We start from the raw sequence: 17,332 nt of genomic DNA, 5'->3' as shown, positions 1-17,332 counted from the left end.
GTGGCTCCATATCCTGGCATGCCTGGACAGAGTGGGTATACTTACTGCAGATCCTGGTCTGCCGATGGGGCCAGGGGGTCCGGATGGGCCACTGGGGCCTGGGTCACCTCGAGCTCCCTTGTTTCCTCTGCCGCCTTGGATACCCATGTCACCCTATGAACAGTTGCAATACATAACTTAAAGTTAAAATACAATTCTCATGACCAGATGACTCTAACCAATGGGGGTAGAAGAGACAAATATAGACCACTAAATTTGTTTTCCATAATTGTATGGATTATATTTATACTAAGCACAAGTATCATCTTCCTTCTTATCTATAGTACATGTAGGAACTGCAATATCATCATATTTTAGGAGCAACTTAAAAACCCTTCCTCAGCAGTGTGTTACATTATGCCTCCATGGCTATCCTCACAGCTCATTCTGATACATTGTTTAGTAAAAGGCTTATAGAGCCATGTGTCTGATGCTGCATCTAATCATGTTTGGTAATTCATCTGATGCTTATAAAAAACTTAGGTTAGACGTTTCTCCCTTGTTCATAAGCTCACCTTGTCACCAGGCTCTCCGGGAGGTCCAGCAGGTCCGGGTCCTCCAGGCAAACCTTGGGAGCCGGGGAGTCCGTCTCTACCAGGTCCTCCCATGATGCCCTCCTCTCCCTGTTCTCCCTTCTCCCCGGCAGGGCCAGGGGGACCGGGTTGGCCGGGACGGCCTGGCACACCGATGGGGCCAACTGGGCCAGGTTCTCCTCTTGGGCCAGGGGAGCCCTACAGGCAAAACACAAAGTAAGGCAAATTAAAGATACCAAATAGCTACACCATTTTTATCCCATAACTCACAAAGCAGAACCAGTAGACATTGACTTGCATGAGGAGGCTGCAAGGACAAGATCCACTGAGTCTTGACCTTTTTGACAAAAGCTCTTTCAAAAAAGGAGATTCTCAAAACATTACTTACATCAGGTCCGCCCTCTCCTCTGGGTCCAGGATCTCCCTTAGTACCAGGGGTTCCCTACAGAAAGACAAAGAACATACATGTAAGTGTTGTCTTCCTCTGGCAACGAGGAACATTTACAATGCAGTTGTATGATCTCAAAGATTTTTATTTACTGAAAAAGCATACACTGTAACTTCTTTACATATTTATAGGTGCTCTATATTAGATGTTACCAGTACTTGTGCCTCAAAGTATCCTATTCAGCATGCACAATTGATTGCCTTCAAACCAATGCGTCATGTACCCAACTTGTGATCCCATGTTTTTGAAGAGAAAAAGTCATACTTACAGGTGGTCCTCTCAAGCCACGAGGTCCGGGGAAGCCAGCCAGTCCAGGTGGACCCACCTTTCCAGACTCTCCGGGGAGACCAGGTGGACCCTGTGGTCACATCAAGTTAACAAATCTACTGGGTCAGTTCTCAGCCAGTGTTGGCCACAGGTAAACATACACATTGATTCTGTTTGCTTAAAGAAAAGTTTGATGAAATGGATAATGACCAAATCTCATAAAGTTGAGTATTTAATCCTACATAACCATTTGTTGTACACATCAATCAAATTCTATTACACTACAATGCACACAAAAATTTGCAAACTTGGACAACTGACTAAAATAAAAATTTCTATCCAAGAACCCAAACATCCCTGTGCAATTGTTTGTGATGTCATTTGATATGTCTAACAATCTGATTTTTAGAATCCTCTATTCTAAGGGTAATGTTAGCTGGCATTACATCTCTTCTTTTTGATGTCAAATAAGTACAAACAGCATTGACTGACATGTTGTTAATTGCTTTTCTACATAGACACTGACAACACTGATATACAAACAGCTTCACTCATCCTTGTTAAACATACAGCGCCGTCGGCAAAATTGATAACGTTAGGATCCTGTTGAACCTTAAACCTCCAAATAAGGAACTTAAGTTTTCTACATGAAGGCCTAACCAAACACTGAGAATCCAGACGTTAATTCTTACCTAGCTTTGGGACAAATTGAAATAAAATACCATTTAAGTCTAACTTTTGAATACAAAGCTATTGCTTTAACAAAGTGAACTGGACACATGGATGTAGAAAAATGCAGTCTGTATGTAATTAGTGATGAATACAGTTTGGACACCCGAGCCTTAGCACACATACCCTTCCTCCGTCCTTGCCTTCGGTTCCAGGTAATCCTTGTTCACCAGGTCTACCCTGAGGTCCAGGGAAACCACGATTGCCTGCCGCTCCAACATCACCTTGACCGCCCTGTGAGGTACCCACAACAATGTATCTTATTACCTGAGCACATGCCTCACTATAGCCCCTTCCTGGTCGTCTGCTGCCTTCCGTCGTACCTGTTTGTTAAGCCAAGCGTTATCAGTCATTCCTGTTGCACCCACACATGGTTACCTTGCCGCCATCCTTCCCACTGGATCCAGGCAGACCGGGCTCTCCTGGCCTTCCCTGGGGACCAGGAAAGCCTCTCTCCCCAGCAGCACCTGTGTCTCCTGAACCACCCTATGGGACACACACACAGCGACACAAAAGTTCAACTATCAGATTCTGTCCTTTCAAGTATGTACGTCCACGTCTTGGTTCTGATTCTGTCCTGTCCATGGCACTACATGAATGTTCACGTCATGAGTCCATTTGATAGCTTTCTTTTTTCAATGCTAGATAGTGTTTGTTGTTTGTAATACTTGCAAAGTCATGCTATACGCAGTGATATTATCTGGGAAAGGGGAAAAGCAGTCTAAGGTTTTTGCACTGCAGTGAGCATTGTCAGAATAGCCAGTGTTAAAATAAGCCAATCGAAATGCTAATTTTTGGGGTTCCACCAAAAGTTACAACTTTAAAACTTGTTTGCAGTACATGCTTTTCGTAGAGTTTGTACAAATATAAAAACTTGAGTACCAATACAAATGATTTAAAAAAAAATCTATGCAGCAAAAGCAGCTAGTGAATTAAGTTTCGACATAGCACTGTGTTGGGGAAAGCGGATACATGCATTATATAGACCCTGATTAGCAAACTTCTGTGTCACCGAAAATGCAAAACTGAAAAGTTACTGTCCGTAGATTATCTGCAAGATCAACAGAAGCTCTTATGTTAGTGTTCAGAATTAACAGCAACTACAGAACATATGCAGTCGATAATTATATGGAGTTTCATTACTGTTTGAACAGATAATGTTTATAAATAACGTGTAAGTACCATTTTAAACATCATTTTATCAACAATTTGTCAAATACTAGAGTCTGATGCACAGCTGATCTTCTTGCTCAAAACACAAAGAAAAAATAAATATTGGCAAGAATACAACAAATCTTGAATGCCTGAGTAACTTAAACAGTTGATTGTATTATCAGAATGGTCATGCATTGTATCATATACTGTCATGTCCTAAGTTCAATCCTCAGCAACCGTTAGTTGACTCATTTTCATACTTACAGGCGGCCCAATCACACCAGCAGGTCCAGGGGGACCAGTCTTTCCTTGGAAGCCCTACAGAGAGGAAAACGAAAGGCACATATATGTCAAAATTCCAAAGAAATGCTCGAACAAGGACATATTTCTAACTGCAGCTATTTCAGTACCATGGACATATCATAATTTGATTAACTACACACCAGTTACATTTGACATGATTCTGATTAGTTGCTTTCTAACACGCCAAAAATAATTACTCAAGCAACTGGATAAGATTTTGAAACAGTCAGACGTTTCAGACAGTATCCACTGTCTTTCGTCAGTGATTGCTTTCTAACACTTTGAAGTAATTATAAATGGGAAAGCAATTGTGATCATATTCTTAATGTGAACATCATTAACTTAGTCCAAATGGGCATATTTTTCTAGTGCTACACCAAATTTTGTATTGCTAACTGAGTCTCACCAACTTGACAAAAGATATATATATACTAAGACAGGGGAACCTTTTCCTTCCTACCGCAATTCTCTACCTTCACATTGAAGTTGTATACCTATCACACACACATTAATACAGTACATGTAATGGTTATATCTCATATAGAAGTTGGCATGAGATATCATTAACAGGCTTTAGAAGGAAAACTAGAAAGAAATTGGTCCTTACAGATTCTCCCCGTGGTCCTGGATGTCCTGGGATTCCGTCCTTTCCTCCTGGTCCCTACAAAATAGATTAAAAGATTGAGTTAACACCAATGGGCTGTGGACATTATTCACCTTACCCAATTAGAAAACAATTGTGCACAATTAGACACACATAGACAAACAAAATCACAACAGAACAACAGCATTTGGAGAATGATGCTACATTGTACTATAATAAGGGAGTTGTTGTCACCTCCAGAGTACATATGAAAATACAAAAAACTATGATAGACCATAATTGAACATTTTCCCCAGCTACAGCCTATAGGAATTCCTATTTAACTTACAAGTGGTCCCTTTGGTCCTGGGAATCCAGGTGGTCCCTGAGGTCCTGGTGGTCCCTGTGTGCAGAAAAAAAAACTGTTAAAAACTGTACTGTGTATCTGATTGTACTGAAGTATCTAACTTTTTAACAATATGGAGCAAAAGTATATCAAATTGCTACAGGAATTTGATAGCAATCCTGTTATATCTTCTTATCCTGACTCAGTATTGTATTTTAAGGTGCAGCTTCAGCTTTAAAGATTTAAATAGTTCTAAGGCAAGGCTTTCGACATTACTTAAACCTAATCAGGACTCTGGTACAGGTATCAGCTCTTACCCTCTCTCCTGGTCCACCTGATGGTCCGTTCTCACCAGGATCACCCTACACAGAAGGGGTAGATGAAGTAAACACATGTATCACATCTACATCATTCTCTAGATAACCACCCTTATTCCGATAGTGCTTTATCTACAACATACATTCCATACTATAGATATATAACGTTATCAATGTTGCAGACATTTTGAAGACAGGACAGTGAGGACACGTCATTGCTGGGGAAGCATCTCAACAGCATCTGACAGAAAGGAGAGATCTTAAGCAGCTTCCCAGAAACAAGACTGTTGCTTGCCTGTGACTCTGAAAAAGGAAAGGTGTGGAAGTCTCCTTTACAAATACAAAATAAAGAGGATACACTTTTGTTATACCCATGCTTGTTTTCACAAAATGCATTTTTGATACACCAGAATAGCATCACTCTTTTGACCTTCTGTTGAAGTTTATCATCAACCTTTTTGGGGTATATTTTTTTTCAAAGTGTAACACACATGATTCACATTTGGCAAGGAGACCATAATTGGAAAAACATAAAACATCACTTATAATGCAAAAATTGTAGGAAGTAGGGGAAAGATGTAACTGTTGTATCAGAGATTACCATAAAAAGTTCTTGCTTATTGTGTCCATAGTTTTTTTTGTAAGATAAACACATTTTAACACAACTTTCTAAGTTCCATCATGGTCTACTCTTTAAGTATCAGAATTTTACCTTTTTCCATACATTACATTTTTCTCTTTTATTAGAGCAGCAACCAACAGGCCCCAGAACAAGCACAGTGACATCAGGACAGTCCTGTCATGTACCAGTAACATATACGTGTAGAATGCTTATTCTGGGGCCCATTCTACCTTAATTCCTGGACCTCCGGTCGGACCCGGTGCTCCTCGTCCACCCCTCTCTCCCTGGAAGAAAATGACATTTCAAACCAAACCACCAACCCACACGAACACACAGGAAACTCTACCTTTATTCCCATTGGCCCAGATGGTCCCGGAGACCCACGACTTCCTGTCTCTCCCTATTAGGTGCGGGATAGATGGGGACACAGAGGACAAGTGAGTCAACAGCAGACAAGGGGTGCAGTCAAGCAGTACTAGCAAGAGTCCAACATTGTGTCTCATACGTCATCTACAGCATAGGTAAGGCTTTAAATTACCAGTAAAGACTGAGGGAAGCCGGGTCATAATGTTTCACAACCTATTAAACTATTGTGATGTCAGGCAGTAAGGTTGTAACAGTCCCATGAATAAAAGGTGCCTGTCCAACATACAGTATGCAAGTCGTCTAAGGTGACTACAGTGCCATATTGTTCTATGCTATAGTGGTTAGCATGTCTGAAAACATACTAGTAGTGGTGGGTGTATGAGGGGTTGGGGTGGTGGGTAGGAGGAGTAAACAACAGGAAGCAGTGGGACTTACCATACCCCACCTGAGACCAATAGGTCATATTCATGTAGGACGACCTAACGGATATCCATATTATCAACATTCAATCCAAGGAAAATGTTGTGTACATATCATTGTGTGCTCATAATTAGTGTCAATCGTGAAAAATAAACACTTAGGGCCTGGTCACATTCGTCGTTCAATCGTTGTATGATCGCATTCTTAGGATAGTTGTGCATGTGTCCTACAAGATTCAGCTGTGATGTTAACAAATGAAAAGTCTGCCATAGATCTTTGTCGGCAGTTGGTTCTGTCGGGGACTGCTTGAATATCCTCCGACATCAATATTGTACAATGACATACGACGAATGTGACTGCACCGCAAATTAGACTTACCAAGACATTAGTGACAAAAATGATGTCACTTATCTTAGAGTCTTGATTCACCAAAAAAAAAGAAATTAAGAAAATCTGTTCTGTGTTGCTTTAATTCTACATTGTGTATCTGGAAGAGTACATACTCGTTTGCCCCTCTGACCGCGCCCGCCAGGCTTGCCTGTAGAGCCCTGTGGAGAAGAGAGGGATATTCCACACGAACACTTAGTACATAGGGATCATAATTGTCAGGACTTCCAGTGAATTCCGGTATGTAGTTCCAATTGCATACTAGTGCCTATCTGATCCTTAAGTACACTGTGGGAAGAAATATTGGTTGTACATAGGAACACATACACAAATGCAGCAACAGTATTTGTAAGTCCTGAATCATCCTAGACATTGATTCCAGTCATACTCATTACTACATCAGCGTCCCAAAGGTTCTACAGATGTTACAGCAACAGAGAGAGAAAGACAACTTTTTCACAAGCAAAAAAACCCTTTGCCACCCCTTTTGAAATGGTCCATTCATTGTCTGTCTTGTGACCTGATTTTTCTTTATGTTTATGATGTTTTCATTACAGTACCAAATTATTACGATAATGTTATAAAATGCATACAACAAGCTTAAAACTTTTATCCCTATCAAGGAAACGTTTCATGTGTAGCCAAAGAAAAAAAGAAGCCAAGATACGTGTAGCCCATGAGGAAAGTGATAACTTTTGCAAGATTGTGAAGATCTAAGACGCTTTTAGAGAGAATGAGGCTTGAAGTACATGTACTTGATAACATTTAAGCTCGCCCAATCCCAACAGGTCTGTAACAGAGTTGGCCAACAGAGGCACCGAAATGGCACGTGTGCCCCAGGAGTGGTCGCTTTTACGGAAGGGTTGCTGGTCAGGGACACGTATTAGCTCTACAGCCAGAAGCAGCAGCTCAACAAACAGCAGTGAGAGGCCAGGCAATCAACATTCAGCCAAGGGTCCACACATCTTGTTGGAGCAGGGTTAGATCAATAGCAGCCAAGGCAGTAGGAGGAGCAGCAGCTTGGTAAGCGAGATTTTTTTTCAAATGGAAATATGTTTTTCTGGTAATGATTTCACCCATTGGAAAAGGGACAGGGGACAAAGTAATTTTACACCAGCCTTCTTTTATACAGTTTTTGAGACTTTTGCCAGAGAGTGAATTTGTGTTTTATCACACATTTCCATTTTGTTTACAGTAAACAAATACATGTAGATGTTGCATGACAGCAAGTAAATGGATTGTAGCGCATGCTGTAAGCGAAATAGGGCCAGCACAGCTTTAAGTCCTGAAGAACTACCTTTATATGCAGAGACGTACGTTACTGAGCTCTACAACATGCAGACCTCACAACATGCAGAATACCTTACATCATGGACTAACTATGATTAAGCTGAAGAGCATACACTGCCATGAAAGCCATATAAAACATGTTATCAGCAAAACATTTCTGTACATTATAACAATTCCTTAGAAATATGAAAAAATAAACAAAGAAATAAAAAAAGCATGCAACTTCATGCCATAATAAACCATGACAATGAGATGAAAAGGAAGAAAGATGAAGGTGAAGAGTGAATGAAATAAGAGCAAGTCATGCACACTGATAAAACTTCATGGAAGCAGGCATTACCCACATCCCTACAGCTATCAACATCTCATCACACAATTAAGAGTGCAAATATCAAGTGAATGGCAGAAAGGGAAGGAAAGAGTGCAGAATAAGGAACCAAAAGCGGCAAACCCAACACTCCCACCATGGAATACAAACCAGAAAAATTCTTATCAAACTGTAGAAATCAGAACCAACGTTGTATTCCAACTGTGGGAGCAAGTATTCTTGCAGGGCTTGCAGCTTTTGGGAAGTGAGGAGAGAGAACCATGCAGCTGGAAGCAAGAGGAGTGTGCTTCAGCGAGAAGACAACGACACACTGCAGGCAACAATTACCCTCTTTCCCCTCGGGCCAGGTCGTCCGGTTCGCCCTGTGTATCCCCTAGAACCCTGATTGACAAAACAATACATAATTTGATCACAAATGCTCAGAGACCAGATGACAAAGTGAGTGTTACCCTCTTTCCTGGTGTCCCAGGTCTGCCTTTGGGTCCCTCAAAACCACGGGATCCCTAAAAGTGATTGGATAGAGCAAAAGGGGGGAACCTACCATTAGCTGCACACAATCACCAGAATCAGGCGAAATGGCAACAATTTCAACAAAAATTTATCAAGAACAAATTGAAGGAGAAGTGCACCATTGGTCTGAGATTAACAGCCTATGTTGTCCAATCTGTGATAACCAGACAAGCGGGTTGTAACCTCAGAGTCAATGGACAAACACTTCCATCAAGTCTTCGTGCAGCCTTGATCCATTTGTATTTTCAGAGCATGCAAGGTCAGTTCTTTGTCAGACAGAGCAAACATCAGCTTTTCTCAAAGAAGTGTGAAGACCTAACAAGATAGGAAATTTACTAAAAACCCAAATTGCAAATTTTAAAATCTTCTTTACAAAATAAAAACACATTTGGTCAATCACACTTCCTCTTCTTCAAGCAGCTTGCTCTGTCATATGATATTTTGTTTGCTAGGTTTTCAAGAGATAAATGTGCAGATAAAGAGGAAGGGCATACGTGTATATGGGGTCTGAACTAAGTCTTTGTCATGTAGGGTGTCAAAGAATAAAATCAAAGAATAAAACATGTCATTGGAATGCAATTATCAGATGATTTTTTCACAAGATGTCTCACTACACAACTTCAGGGAAACATCTCCTAATTTGTAATTAAATGTCACATAACAATGTCATTGAAACTTTCAAACCTTTCAAGTAAAAAATACACTCCCTACATTTACATGTAATAAGATAACATTGTTTGTTATAAAAGTGTACTGTAGTGTCAATGTCTCTCAGCTTCAAAGTAAAAGGTTTAACTTAAGCAATACGTCCTTAAGTGTAATGTAATGTCACAGTCTCCTAGTTTTAAGGTCATAGCATGTTGAAAGTTGAGAGAAGAAAACTTGTGTATCACGTAACATACATACAGGTAGATACTGTCAGAAAACAACAACCCTGCATTTTCTACTGAAAAGTAGCAGATACTGGAGCCGTTAGAAATACCTTAGGTCCCATCCGTCCAGGGTACCCAGGGAGGCCAGGGATACCCATTTTACCCTGAAAGAAAGAGAGACAATGCATAACAAGGGGCAACATGGAACAGATTGTCTAGCATTAAAAAAGGTTGCAATATGCTCATAGCTAGCTGACTTGGTGTAATCAGTGCATTTCATTTAATCTTTGCACTGTAAACCTCAAAATGTTAGTCAAGTTTACTTTCAAATTGGTGGTTACATACACAGGCTTTCAGGGGTGGACAACAGTCATAACATAAAACTTTATGGGAACATCTGATAACATGTCATAAAATGAACACAGATATATGTACATGTTGTGTAGTTATAACACTTAAGCAACTTACAGATGGCTTGCTCCTACAGTAATTCAACAGAGAACAGCTTTAGACACTATTTACTATTCTAATCTATTCAAAATTAAAAGAGCGATTTGCTTAGTATCCAGAAACTACAGGTAGCAACCATCTCTTACCTTTTCACCAGGAGAGCCAGGAGGTCCAGGATCGCCAGGTGCCCCAGAACGGCCCTACAGTGCATCAACAACCAATCAGTCTTCGCACAACTCTCAAAACAATCTCTTTTGAATAAGCATGAATCCTATACTGTGTCAAATTGTTTTGCATCTCTAACTGCACATTTCACAGAACAGTTTTATACAATAATGAATGAAACTTATCACAGGATTCGATCCTCTGTCAAACTCAAATGAACATCAATAGGGTTTGCAGCTGCAATTAACTGTATAGACTATGCATCTTTTCAAAAGTCACTTTATACATGTGCATCTTGATATTGTTGTTAACACATAACTATGTACCTTGGGGCCTTCCGGTCCTTCTTGTCCACGGGGTCCAATTTCACCTCCGATGCCCTACAAGAACAATACCATCAAATAATTCAGCACCAAGGACAGATACAACAAAGAAATAATGGTACAGGTACATGAAAGTTCCTTTGCATGATTTGACCTTTCAAATGCTCAAATTTGTGGTTACTTACCCGGTCACCCTTGGGGCCCTGGTCACCCTTGAAACCTGGGAAGCCATCTTCTCCCTGTAAGCAAGAAGAAAACATCAGCTAAGCACATTTGACTTACCAAATAAAGTAAGTAAGCAATATTATGTTGACCTAGAAAGCCATGTAAATCCTCCCAATGTCATGTCCTAACAAAATTGTTACATGTACGCACTGTACTAAATATTATAAACAGATGATCAAATCAGACCTTTTGTCATTCTATCATTAGGTACCAATAAACTCAGTCCTCTACAGTTCGGATGACAATCCATGTTTGGTAGTTGTAAGGCATACCTTGTCTCCCTTCTGGCCAGGTGGACCTCTTGTTCCTTGGGATCCCTGCAGTACAAATAAAATGTCATGCAAAATAACAGTGGAGCACAACATGCAGTTACTTGATAAGGAAATGGTTCACACAGAAGAACATAGCTCATACAAATTCATATCTTGAAGAACTAATCAGCATGAAATTATTCATCTAATACTGCTGCATTGCCAATGATCGTCATTTTTCACATCTTTTGTGAGATCATCAACTCTCATACAAATTAAGTCTCAGACGTCATGTAAATGTATAAGAGACATGCAGGCAAATTCAGACTCTTGATATGTGTACCTTGATGCCTCTGCTCCCAGGATAGCCGACAGGGCCCTGTGGTCCGGGTGGTCCAGTGCCACCCTTAGGTCCAGGTACTCCCTCCTTACCTGGATGACCCTGAAACAAGGTTTCAACTCTATAAGTGAATCTTTGAAACTGTGTTTGTAATTCTATCGCTTATTCATTATTTTTTGGTCCCATTGCAGGACAGACATCAAGAAGTATCACTCAGATAAAGTAAAACACTTTTATCCCTTTAGATACATTGTACAGGGGCTAGAAGGTAGCAAAAGTAATATTTCTTGCTATTAAAAAAGATCAGAACTTACAGGTAGGCCGTCAACTCCGGGCAGACCAGGCAGGCCGGGCTTTCCTGATGGACCCTAAAGGTGGAAATAAAACACCATCATCAGTAAACTGCTGCTTCTACAGTAGTATGTGCTGTTCCTGCCTACCACTCCCTGTCTTTGGCTTGTTTTCTTTCCTGAATACTGGATACTACTACTACTAGCTATGACAAGGGGGTTGTAAAATTTAGAAAGAGATTGATATAATCAGATCTGAATGATGCAAATTACAAGGTACTGTTATTCCTTAGTGTGACAGGTATGTGTTGCTTAACTATAGCTGTGCATAATTTTCTGTTGTACATACAAAGTTAAATTCATCTACATTCAAGTTTCCATTATCCAACACTGTCACTGATAAACAGCAAGATCTGTTTTCAGATACTTGATGTCAGGCCGATTGTGCCATGAAGATAAGATACTGATGTAAAGAAAGTCTGTGTCCAAGTGCATGTCCTTACTGTGAGACCAGGTGGTCCTACAGCTCCCTGCGGTCCGGGGGATCCAGGCGGTCCGATCAGACCCTGGGGGCCAGGCGCACCTGGTTTACCTGGGGCTCCCTGGAACAGCAACAGTAGCGAGTTAAAGATAACATCCTTAGTTCTTACAATACTTGGAATAAAGTCTCTTGTTTCTTAACCGTTACTACCAGTCAGCACTTAGTATTCACAAATAGCTGCACAATAAATATATAGTTCAAGCGAAAGTTAAATACATGAAACCTACCGTTGCACCCTTCAGCCCACCAGGTCCCATGTTACCGGGCATGCCAGGAGGACCCTGGACACCTGGGGGGCCACGTGGACCCATCAGACCTCGCTGACCCTGCACAGACAAGGGAGCACACCAGCAGCTTGTTAGCATATACAATGTAAAGTACATACAATAACATGTAGTATAGATGTATGCCTATCAGGGCGAGAAGCTTTGATCTTTCAAGAGCCATGTTTCAGTCATAATCCAAAGTAGATTTTGATCTTATAAAGTTAACGTTTAATCATCCCGGACGTCTTGATAAGACCCATAGGGGTGGCGACCATTTCCATTTCTGTAGCCCTTGGGCCACACATTTGTGCAAGTCACTACAGCAGGAGGCTGTTCCGCTGGTAGTGATGTGTGTTTAACTTCCATACTCTTTCCCAAATGCTGATCTATGTGCAGCTTGAAATAATGTGTAAATAAGATTATTCTTTACAGGATTTTGTGAGCAATTGGAGCATACAAGAAACTAATGAGCAACTTTTGAAAAATAAACTTCACTTACCGGCTCACCGGGCATTCCAGGCAGTCCACGCTCTCCGTCATCTCCCTAGTAGACAATATTTTGTATTTTGAATATATGTATGTTACATCAAAATAGTACATCAAGAACATAACTGGAGATGGATTATCAATTCTCTAAAGTCGTCAAATCAAATACAAAGCTGTCTGAATTCTTGCATAAGTTGTATATACATACTGTACATGCACATGCATGTACAGAGGGAAACACATTCCATGATATAACTGTCAAAAATATTGTCCTTTTAACATTCAATCAATCAAGACAACAACAAAAAAAGGTTATTGTGAGGCATAAGATGATCTTTCAAGAAAAGTGAGGTGGGCACCTTGTCTCCGATGTCTCCAGGGGGACCAGAAGGGCCAGGTCCACCATGACCACCCTGTGGAGAAAAAACAAGAATGTACCTGTAAGTTTTTTGTTATACATTACCATTAGTACCCACAGATGCCTCTAATTTGTCATGAAAATATGACTTCAGCATTTTCTTATATGTTCCGGTAGATAGAAAGTACATATATATATTATCTGTAATTATAGGATGAAAAGAATGCAACATGCAGTTGCCTTTTATTCAGTGAGAATCATGGAAAACCAAGTTGATAAATGAAGACTTGTAGTCAGATAACCTACCCGGTTACCCTTTTGCCCGGGCAGACCTGGGAGACCATCGAAGCCCCTCTCACCCTTCAGGCCATCTTGTCCAGGTTGTCCTCTTCCTCCGTCCTTGCCGTGTCTTCCCTGTAGGTCACCAAAAAGTTAATGTACTTAATGAAGAATGTCATCATTGATAAGTAGGCTAGGCAAATAGTCATTGCAAGCTCTTTTACTGTATGGGTGTCATCATTACATCTTAAATATGGTTACAACATATAGTATACCTTGAGTTAAGTGCTCGTTTTTTTAGGCATGATACTTTCACATCTGTTTCAGGTCAACATTTCTTACAACTACAATTTCTCAAATTCCCACACATCATTACTCAGCCTTTTGATACTGCCATAAAAACTCCACTCACTCGTTTGCCATCCTTGCCCGGTGGTCCCATTGGTCCCCTAGGCCCTCTTGGACCCTGTAATTAAGAATCATAGACGTTATGTTAATGTTAAATGTGATAACAACACAGTGAAAACAGAATCGTAGACTTACAATATTTCCTTGATAAGGTATAGCAGTTTTTTGGTATAGTTGACTTTGATCAAGAATGCAAAGTCGCCTCTTGGTTATTGCTGCTTCTCCCCCAATGTTATCATTGTCAAGACATTGTGCCTGCCTTAAACTTTCCTTACTCTTAAAACACATCTAATGGATCAGAGTTAGGGGGAGCTTTCAGCACCACCCCAAGACCTTAATGTGAGGACTTACCATTTGTCCCATCTCTCCGACATCACCCTTAGGCCCAAGGCCTCCTTGTAGTCCCTGAACATTGTGTGAGACAAGACATCATGTTACATTGACAACTCCAAGACCTTATGAGGACTTACCATTTGTCCCATTTCTCCGACGTCACCTTTAGGCCCAGGGCCTCCTGGTAAACCCTGTACAAGACAAGACATCGTGCTACGTCAACAACATTCCCTGAAATCATTTTTATCAAATGTAAGTGTTTCTTCTCCAATTTATGCATTCTGATTCGTGTATTTCGTGTAAAAATGCACCATGCATAAAGAACGTTATTCTTGTTGTGCATTGTCTGGAAAAATTGTGCACAATTTCTACCAACATTTAGCTTACAGGCAGGCCATGTTTGTCCTTGACTCAGCAACTTTTTCAATCTTATCTTTACTGATTGACAGCAGGGGTAAACATTTCGCCAGCCTGCCTTTGCCAAGGAGACAGATGGGGAAAGAGTCCAAATTTCCGGCTGTAGGCCAGGTTGACACTATTATCCTCTTTACTACAAGGAGATTTATATGGTTAGCTGTGTAGGTATAGGGGCTTGTTGCCTGTACATAATCTTTAAGTACCACAAAAAGAGAGGGTGTGAGCTCTACACCACTCAACAGCAGTCTCACTCACTGTGACTGTAAAAGGTGTTAAATCTTGTATGTCGAATTAGGTCTTGGACCTCATAGTTATCTAAGTCATCACTGCCAAGTGGGCAATGTAAGGTGAGCTTTAATTGAGGGAAGGGGTTGGGTATTCTTAATAAGTAGCCCCTGTTTGGGAATTTTTAAAACTAGAGTTACCATTCATCCAAAGAGTTACAAAAAAACACCAAAAAGTTGCTACCATATTTTCAAGGTCAAGTCCAGGAAGGAAACGTCTACCTCCTCAACAAGGTCAAATTCCTGACTTGGGTTTTCCATGATTTCAATTGAATCTTACATCTACACTCATGAGTCCAAGATGTCAGGCTAGTCAAGGTCAACCTTTGCCTGAAGGTCAGATGGAGTTCCTGTTTATGAAAAGCAGCAGTTGGTCCCCCAGGGTGAGCGACATTTCCTTCTAGTAGAATCCATCGCTTCATTGAATAAACAATCTGTACTTAAGTGAAAGCTGTATATTGATGGTGCTTAAGTTGCACTAAATCTCTGGAGTAAATTCAGTCTGTCCTGGGAAAGGGAGAATGTTTTGACAGGCAAGTTTGGCCTCGTAAACTTGAGGACGTCGCCTTTCCCACCATGACTATGAATTAAGTGTTTAAACGTGTTGGTGGAGCCTGTATGGCCAACATCATTTCCACACCCTGGGCTGATTTATTTACTGTGAGGGGAGGGATTCCCTTCATTCCTTTTTTTCAAAAACATTACTGCATTTTCGTTTTTCTTGAAACTTCTGTGAGTTTAACACATCATGTGGGAAGGTCTAGAAACTAGCATTTACTTAACTTAAGACAAATCCTACGGTGGAAGATGGTTCTTGGCTTTATAGAGAAATTACTATGACATGTGTACTCTTTACAAAGAAATGTCTACATTTTGATCAAAGGAAGTTTTGAAAATACATATTACAACAGCAGGAAAATTTCAATGGTTGCATAATTGCATTCCTGATGGCATTCTCAAATCCATTTGAATAACCCACAGGTCTGGTTTGTAAACATTCTGAACTCAAGACATAGCACAAGCTAACAAAGGGCTCTGGGGGTATACTGCATTGGAAAAAAGAGTGCCATTTTGTAAACATTTCAAGCTGTTTAAACCATGTGAACGTTTCGAGAGTAGAACTCCTACAAAGCTCACATTTTGATACTTCAGCTGTGATGTTTGCACTAAGATTCAACACAATGAATGGATGGAAAATATTTACTCTCTTTTGCAGTTCCTTTGTATCAGGTTTGAGAAGCCCTCTTTCTTTAATTAGATTCTCCATGTGTGGGGTTGTTTTCTGTATCTCAGCTGTGTGGATTAGAATGCTGGGGCACTGTGGCATTCCTCACAAAAGAAGACATGCCATGATATAAGGAAAAGGCTCCTGGTTGGAGGTCTGGTCCTTTTTCTGAGTGTTTATGCATAGCTGGTGGTCCCCAAAAATGACAAAACAAATGTCTGTATATTTGGAGTGCCTTGCACAGAATAATGTTTGAGTTAAGAAAATAAATTCTTCCAAACATTTGCACACAAAAGAAAGTACCTTGAAGACACTACATGGGATTCAACTGAGAGATCTTAGATACAGTCAACAACTCAATACATGATCTGTAAAATTCTACTTCTTCTTCTATATTTGATTCCGTAACAATAAAAAGAAGGCTGCAACTTCTCCCTACATTGGCAATTCTTCCATCCTATCAATGCAGAGGATTCTGGGCAACAATCTCCAGCTTATATTTCCCAAACAAGCTGTCAGCCAGCCAGATAAGTAAGATGATACAGGTGTGCTGTTTCACCTGTTTATTTGTCATTGGGCAGGTGTGCCCTCATAATGGACCATACTCCTGACAGGTAAACTCTCCTTTGTAGCGCACACCTGTGATGGACAGCACCTCTTGATTCCTTGGGACCTAAGTTTCTGACCTCCACGCAGGACAAGTAGACTACGCTTTTCAAGAACTCTTAACAGCACTTTTGAAACATTTTGTTCAAATTTTTTCTATTTTGTTTACCCCCCTGAACTGGCATTACACCATCGACAGCCTTTTTGTTAATAGCCAGCAGGTTGCCTGATTTCAAAATGGCCTGAGAGTCTAACATATTTTTTGCCTGAAAATCTACCCTACCACACTAAAGGGGTCCAGCGATCTGCAAACATCAGAGGACACAGGCCGTATAGCCACTGAAAATGTCCTTTGGACCTGGCAGACTTGTCTGGCGAGCTATATCCCTGCTGAGTGATGCCAGCTTTAAGATTGTTTCTGAAAAAACTCTGAAATGGTTGGTTAATCCCATGAGACTGCAAGGGCCACTGCATAGGTTAAGTACTGCAGCTATTTGTTTGATATGGGTAGAAAGGCGTTTTGCATGGGCGACCACCTGTATGTACTATATGGTTACAAACAGATCAGCA

At 40.6% G+C, this 17,332-nt stretch overlaps 1 protein-coding gene across 8 annotated transcripts in view; it reads right to left on the bottom strand.

Annotated features, from left to right (window-relative positions):
• The window catches only part of LOC136441476 (collagen alpha-1(XI) chain-like), an 82,371-nt gene that overhangs the window by 14,128 nt on the left and 50,911 nt on the right, over positions 1 to 17,332 (bottom strand). For 3 of the 8 annotated variants that reach the window (XM_066437777.1, XM_066437778.1, XM_066437770.1), the window contains exons 14-39: positions 14,249 to 14,302; positions 13,902 to 13,955; positions 13,517 to 13,624; positions 13,212 to 13,265; positions 12,866 to 12,910; positions 12,328 to 12,426; positions 12,063 to 12,161; positions 11,584 to 11,637; positions 11,273 to 11,371; positions 10,951 to 10,995; positions 10,639 to 10,692; positions 10,457 to 10,510; positions 10,112 to 10,165; positions 9,626 to 9,679; positions 8,461 to 8,514; positions 6,632 to 6,676; positions 5,573 to 5,626; positions 4,721 to 4,765; positions 4,407 to 4,460; positions 4,082 to 4,135; positions 3,436 to 3,489; positions 2,143 to 2,250; positions 1,289 to 1,378; positions 961 to 1,014; positions 555 to 770; positions 46 to 153 (exon numbers count right to left, since the gene is read on the bottom strand). In XM_066437777.1, coding sequence (XP_066293874.1) covers positions 46 to 153; positions 555 to 770; positions 961 to 1,014; positions 1,289 to 1,378; positions 2,143 to 2,250; positions 3,436 to 3,489; positions 4,082 to 4,135; positions 4,407 to 4,460; positions 4,721 to 4,765; positions 5,573 to 5,626; positions 6,632 to 6,676; positions 8,461 to 8,514; positions 9,626 to 9,679; positions 10,112 to 10,165; positions 10,457 to 10,510; positions 10,639 to 10,692; positions 10,951 to 10,995; positions 11,273 to 11,371; positions 11,584 to 11,637; positions 12,063 to 12,161; positions 12,328 to 12,426; positions 12,866 to 12,910; positions 13,212 to 13,265; positions 13,517 to 13,624; positions 13,902 to 13,955; positions 14,249 to 14,302 — 1,863 coding nt within the window. Of the gene's footprint in view, positions 1 to 45; positions 154 to 554; positions 771 to 960; positions 1,015 to 1,288; positions 1,379 to 2,142; positions 2,251 to 2,394; positions 2,503 to 3,435; positions 3,490 to 4,081; positions 4,136 to 4,406; positions 4,461 to 4,720; positions 4,766 to 5,572; positions 5,627 to 5,688; positions 5,743 to 6,631; positions 6,677 to 8,460; positions 8,515 to 8,582; positions 8,637 to 9,625; positions 9,680 to 10,111; positions 10,166 to 10,456; positions 10,511 to 10,638; positions 10,693 to 10,950; positions 10,996 to 11,272; positions 11,372 to 11,583; positions 11,638 to 12,062; positions 12,162 to 12,327; positions 12,427 to 12,865; positions 12,911 to 13,211; positions 13,266 to 13,516; positions 13,625 to 13,901; positions 13,956 to 14,248; positions 14,303 to 14,367; positions 14,422 to 17,332 lie in introns of all 8 variants that reach the window. The other 5 variants (XM_066437776.1, XM_066437774.1, XM_066437773.1 and 2 more) reach the window with 5 other exon arrangements.

This window comes from Branchiostoma lanceolatum, chromosome 9, assembly GCF_035083965.1.
Source record: "Branchiostoma lanceolatum isolate klBraLanc5 chromosome 9, klBraLanc5.hap2, whole genome shotgun sequence".
NCBI lineage: Eukaryota > Metazoa > Chordata > Leptocardii > Amphioxiformes > Branchiostomatidae > Branchiostoma > Branchiostoma lanceolatum.
This window is presented reverse-complemented; position numbering and strand designations above follow the sequence as displayed.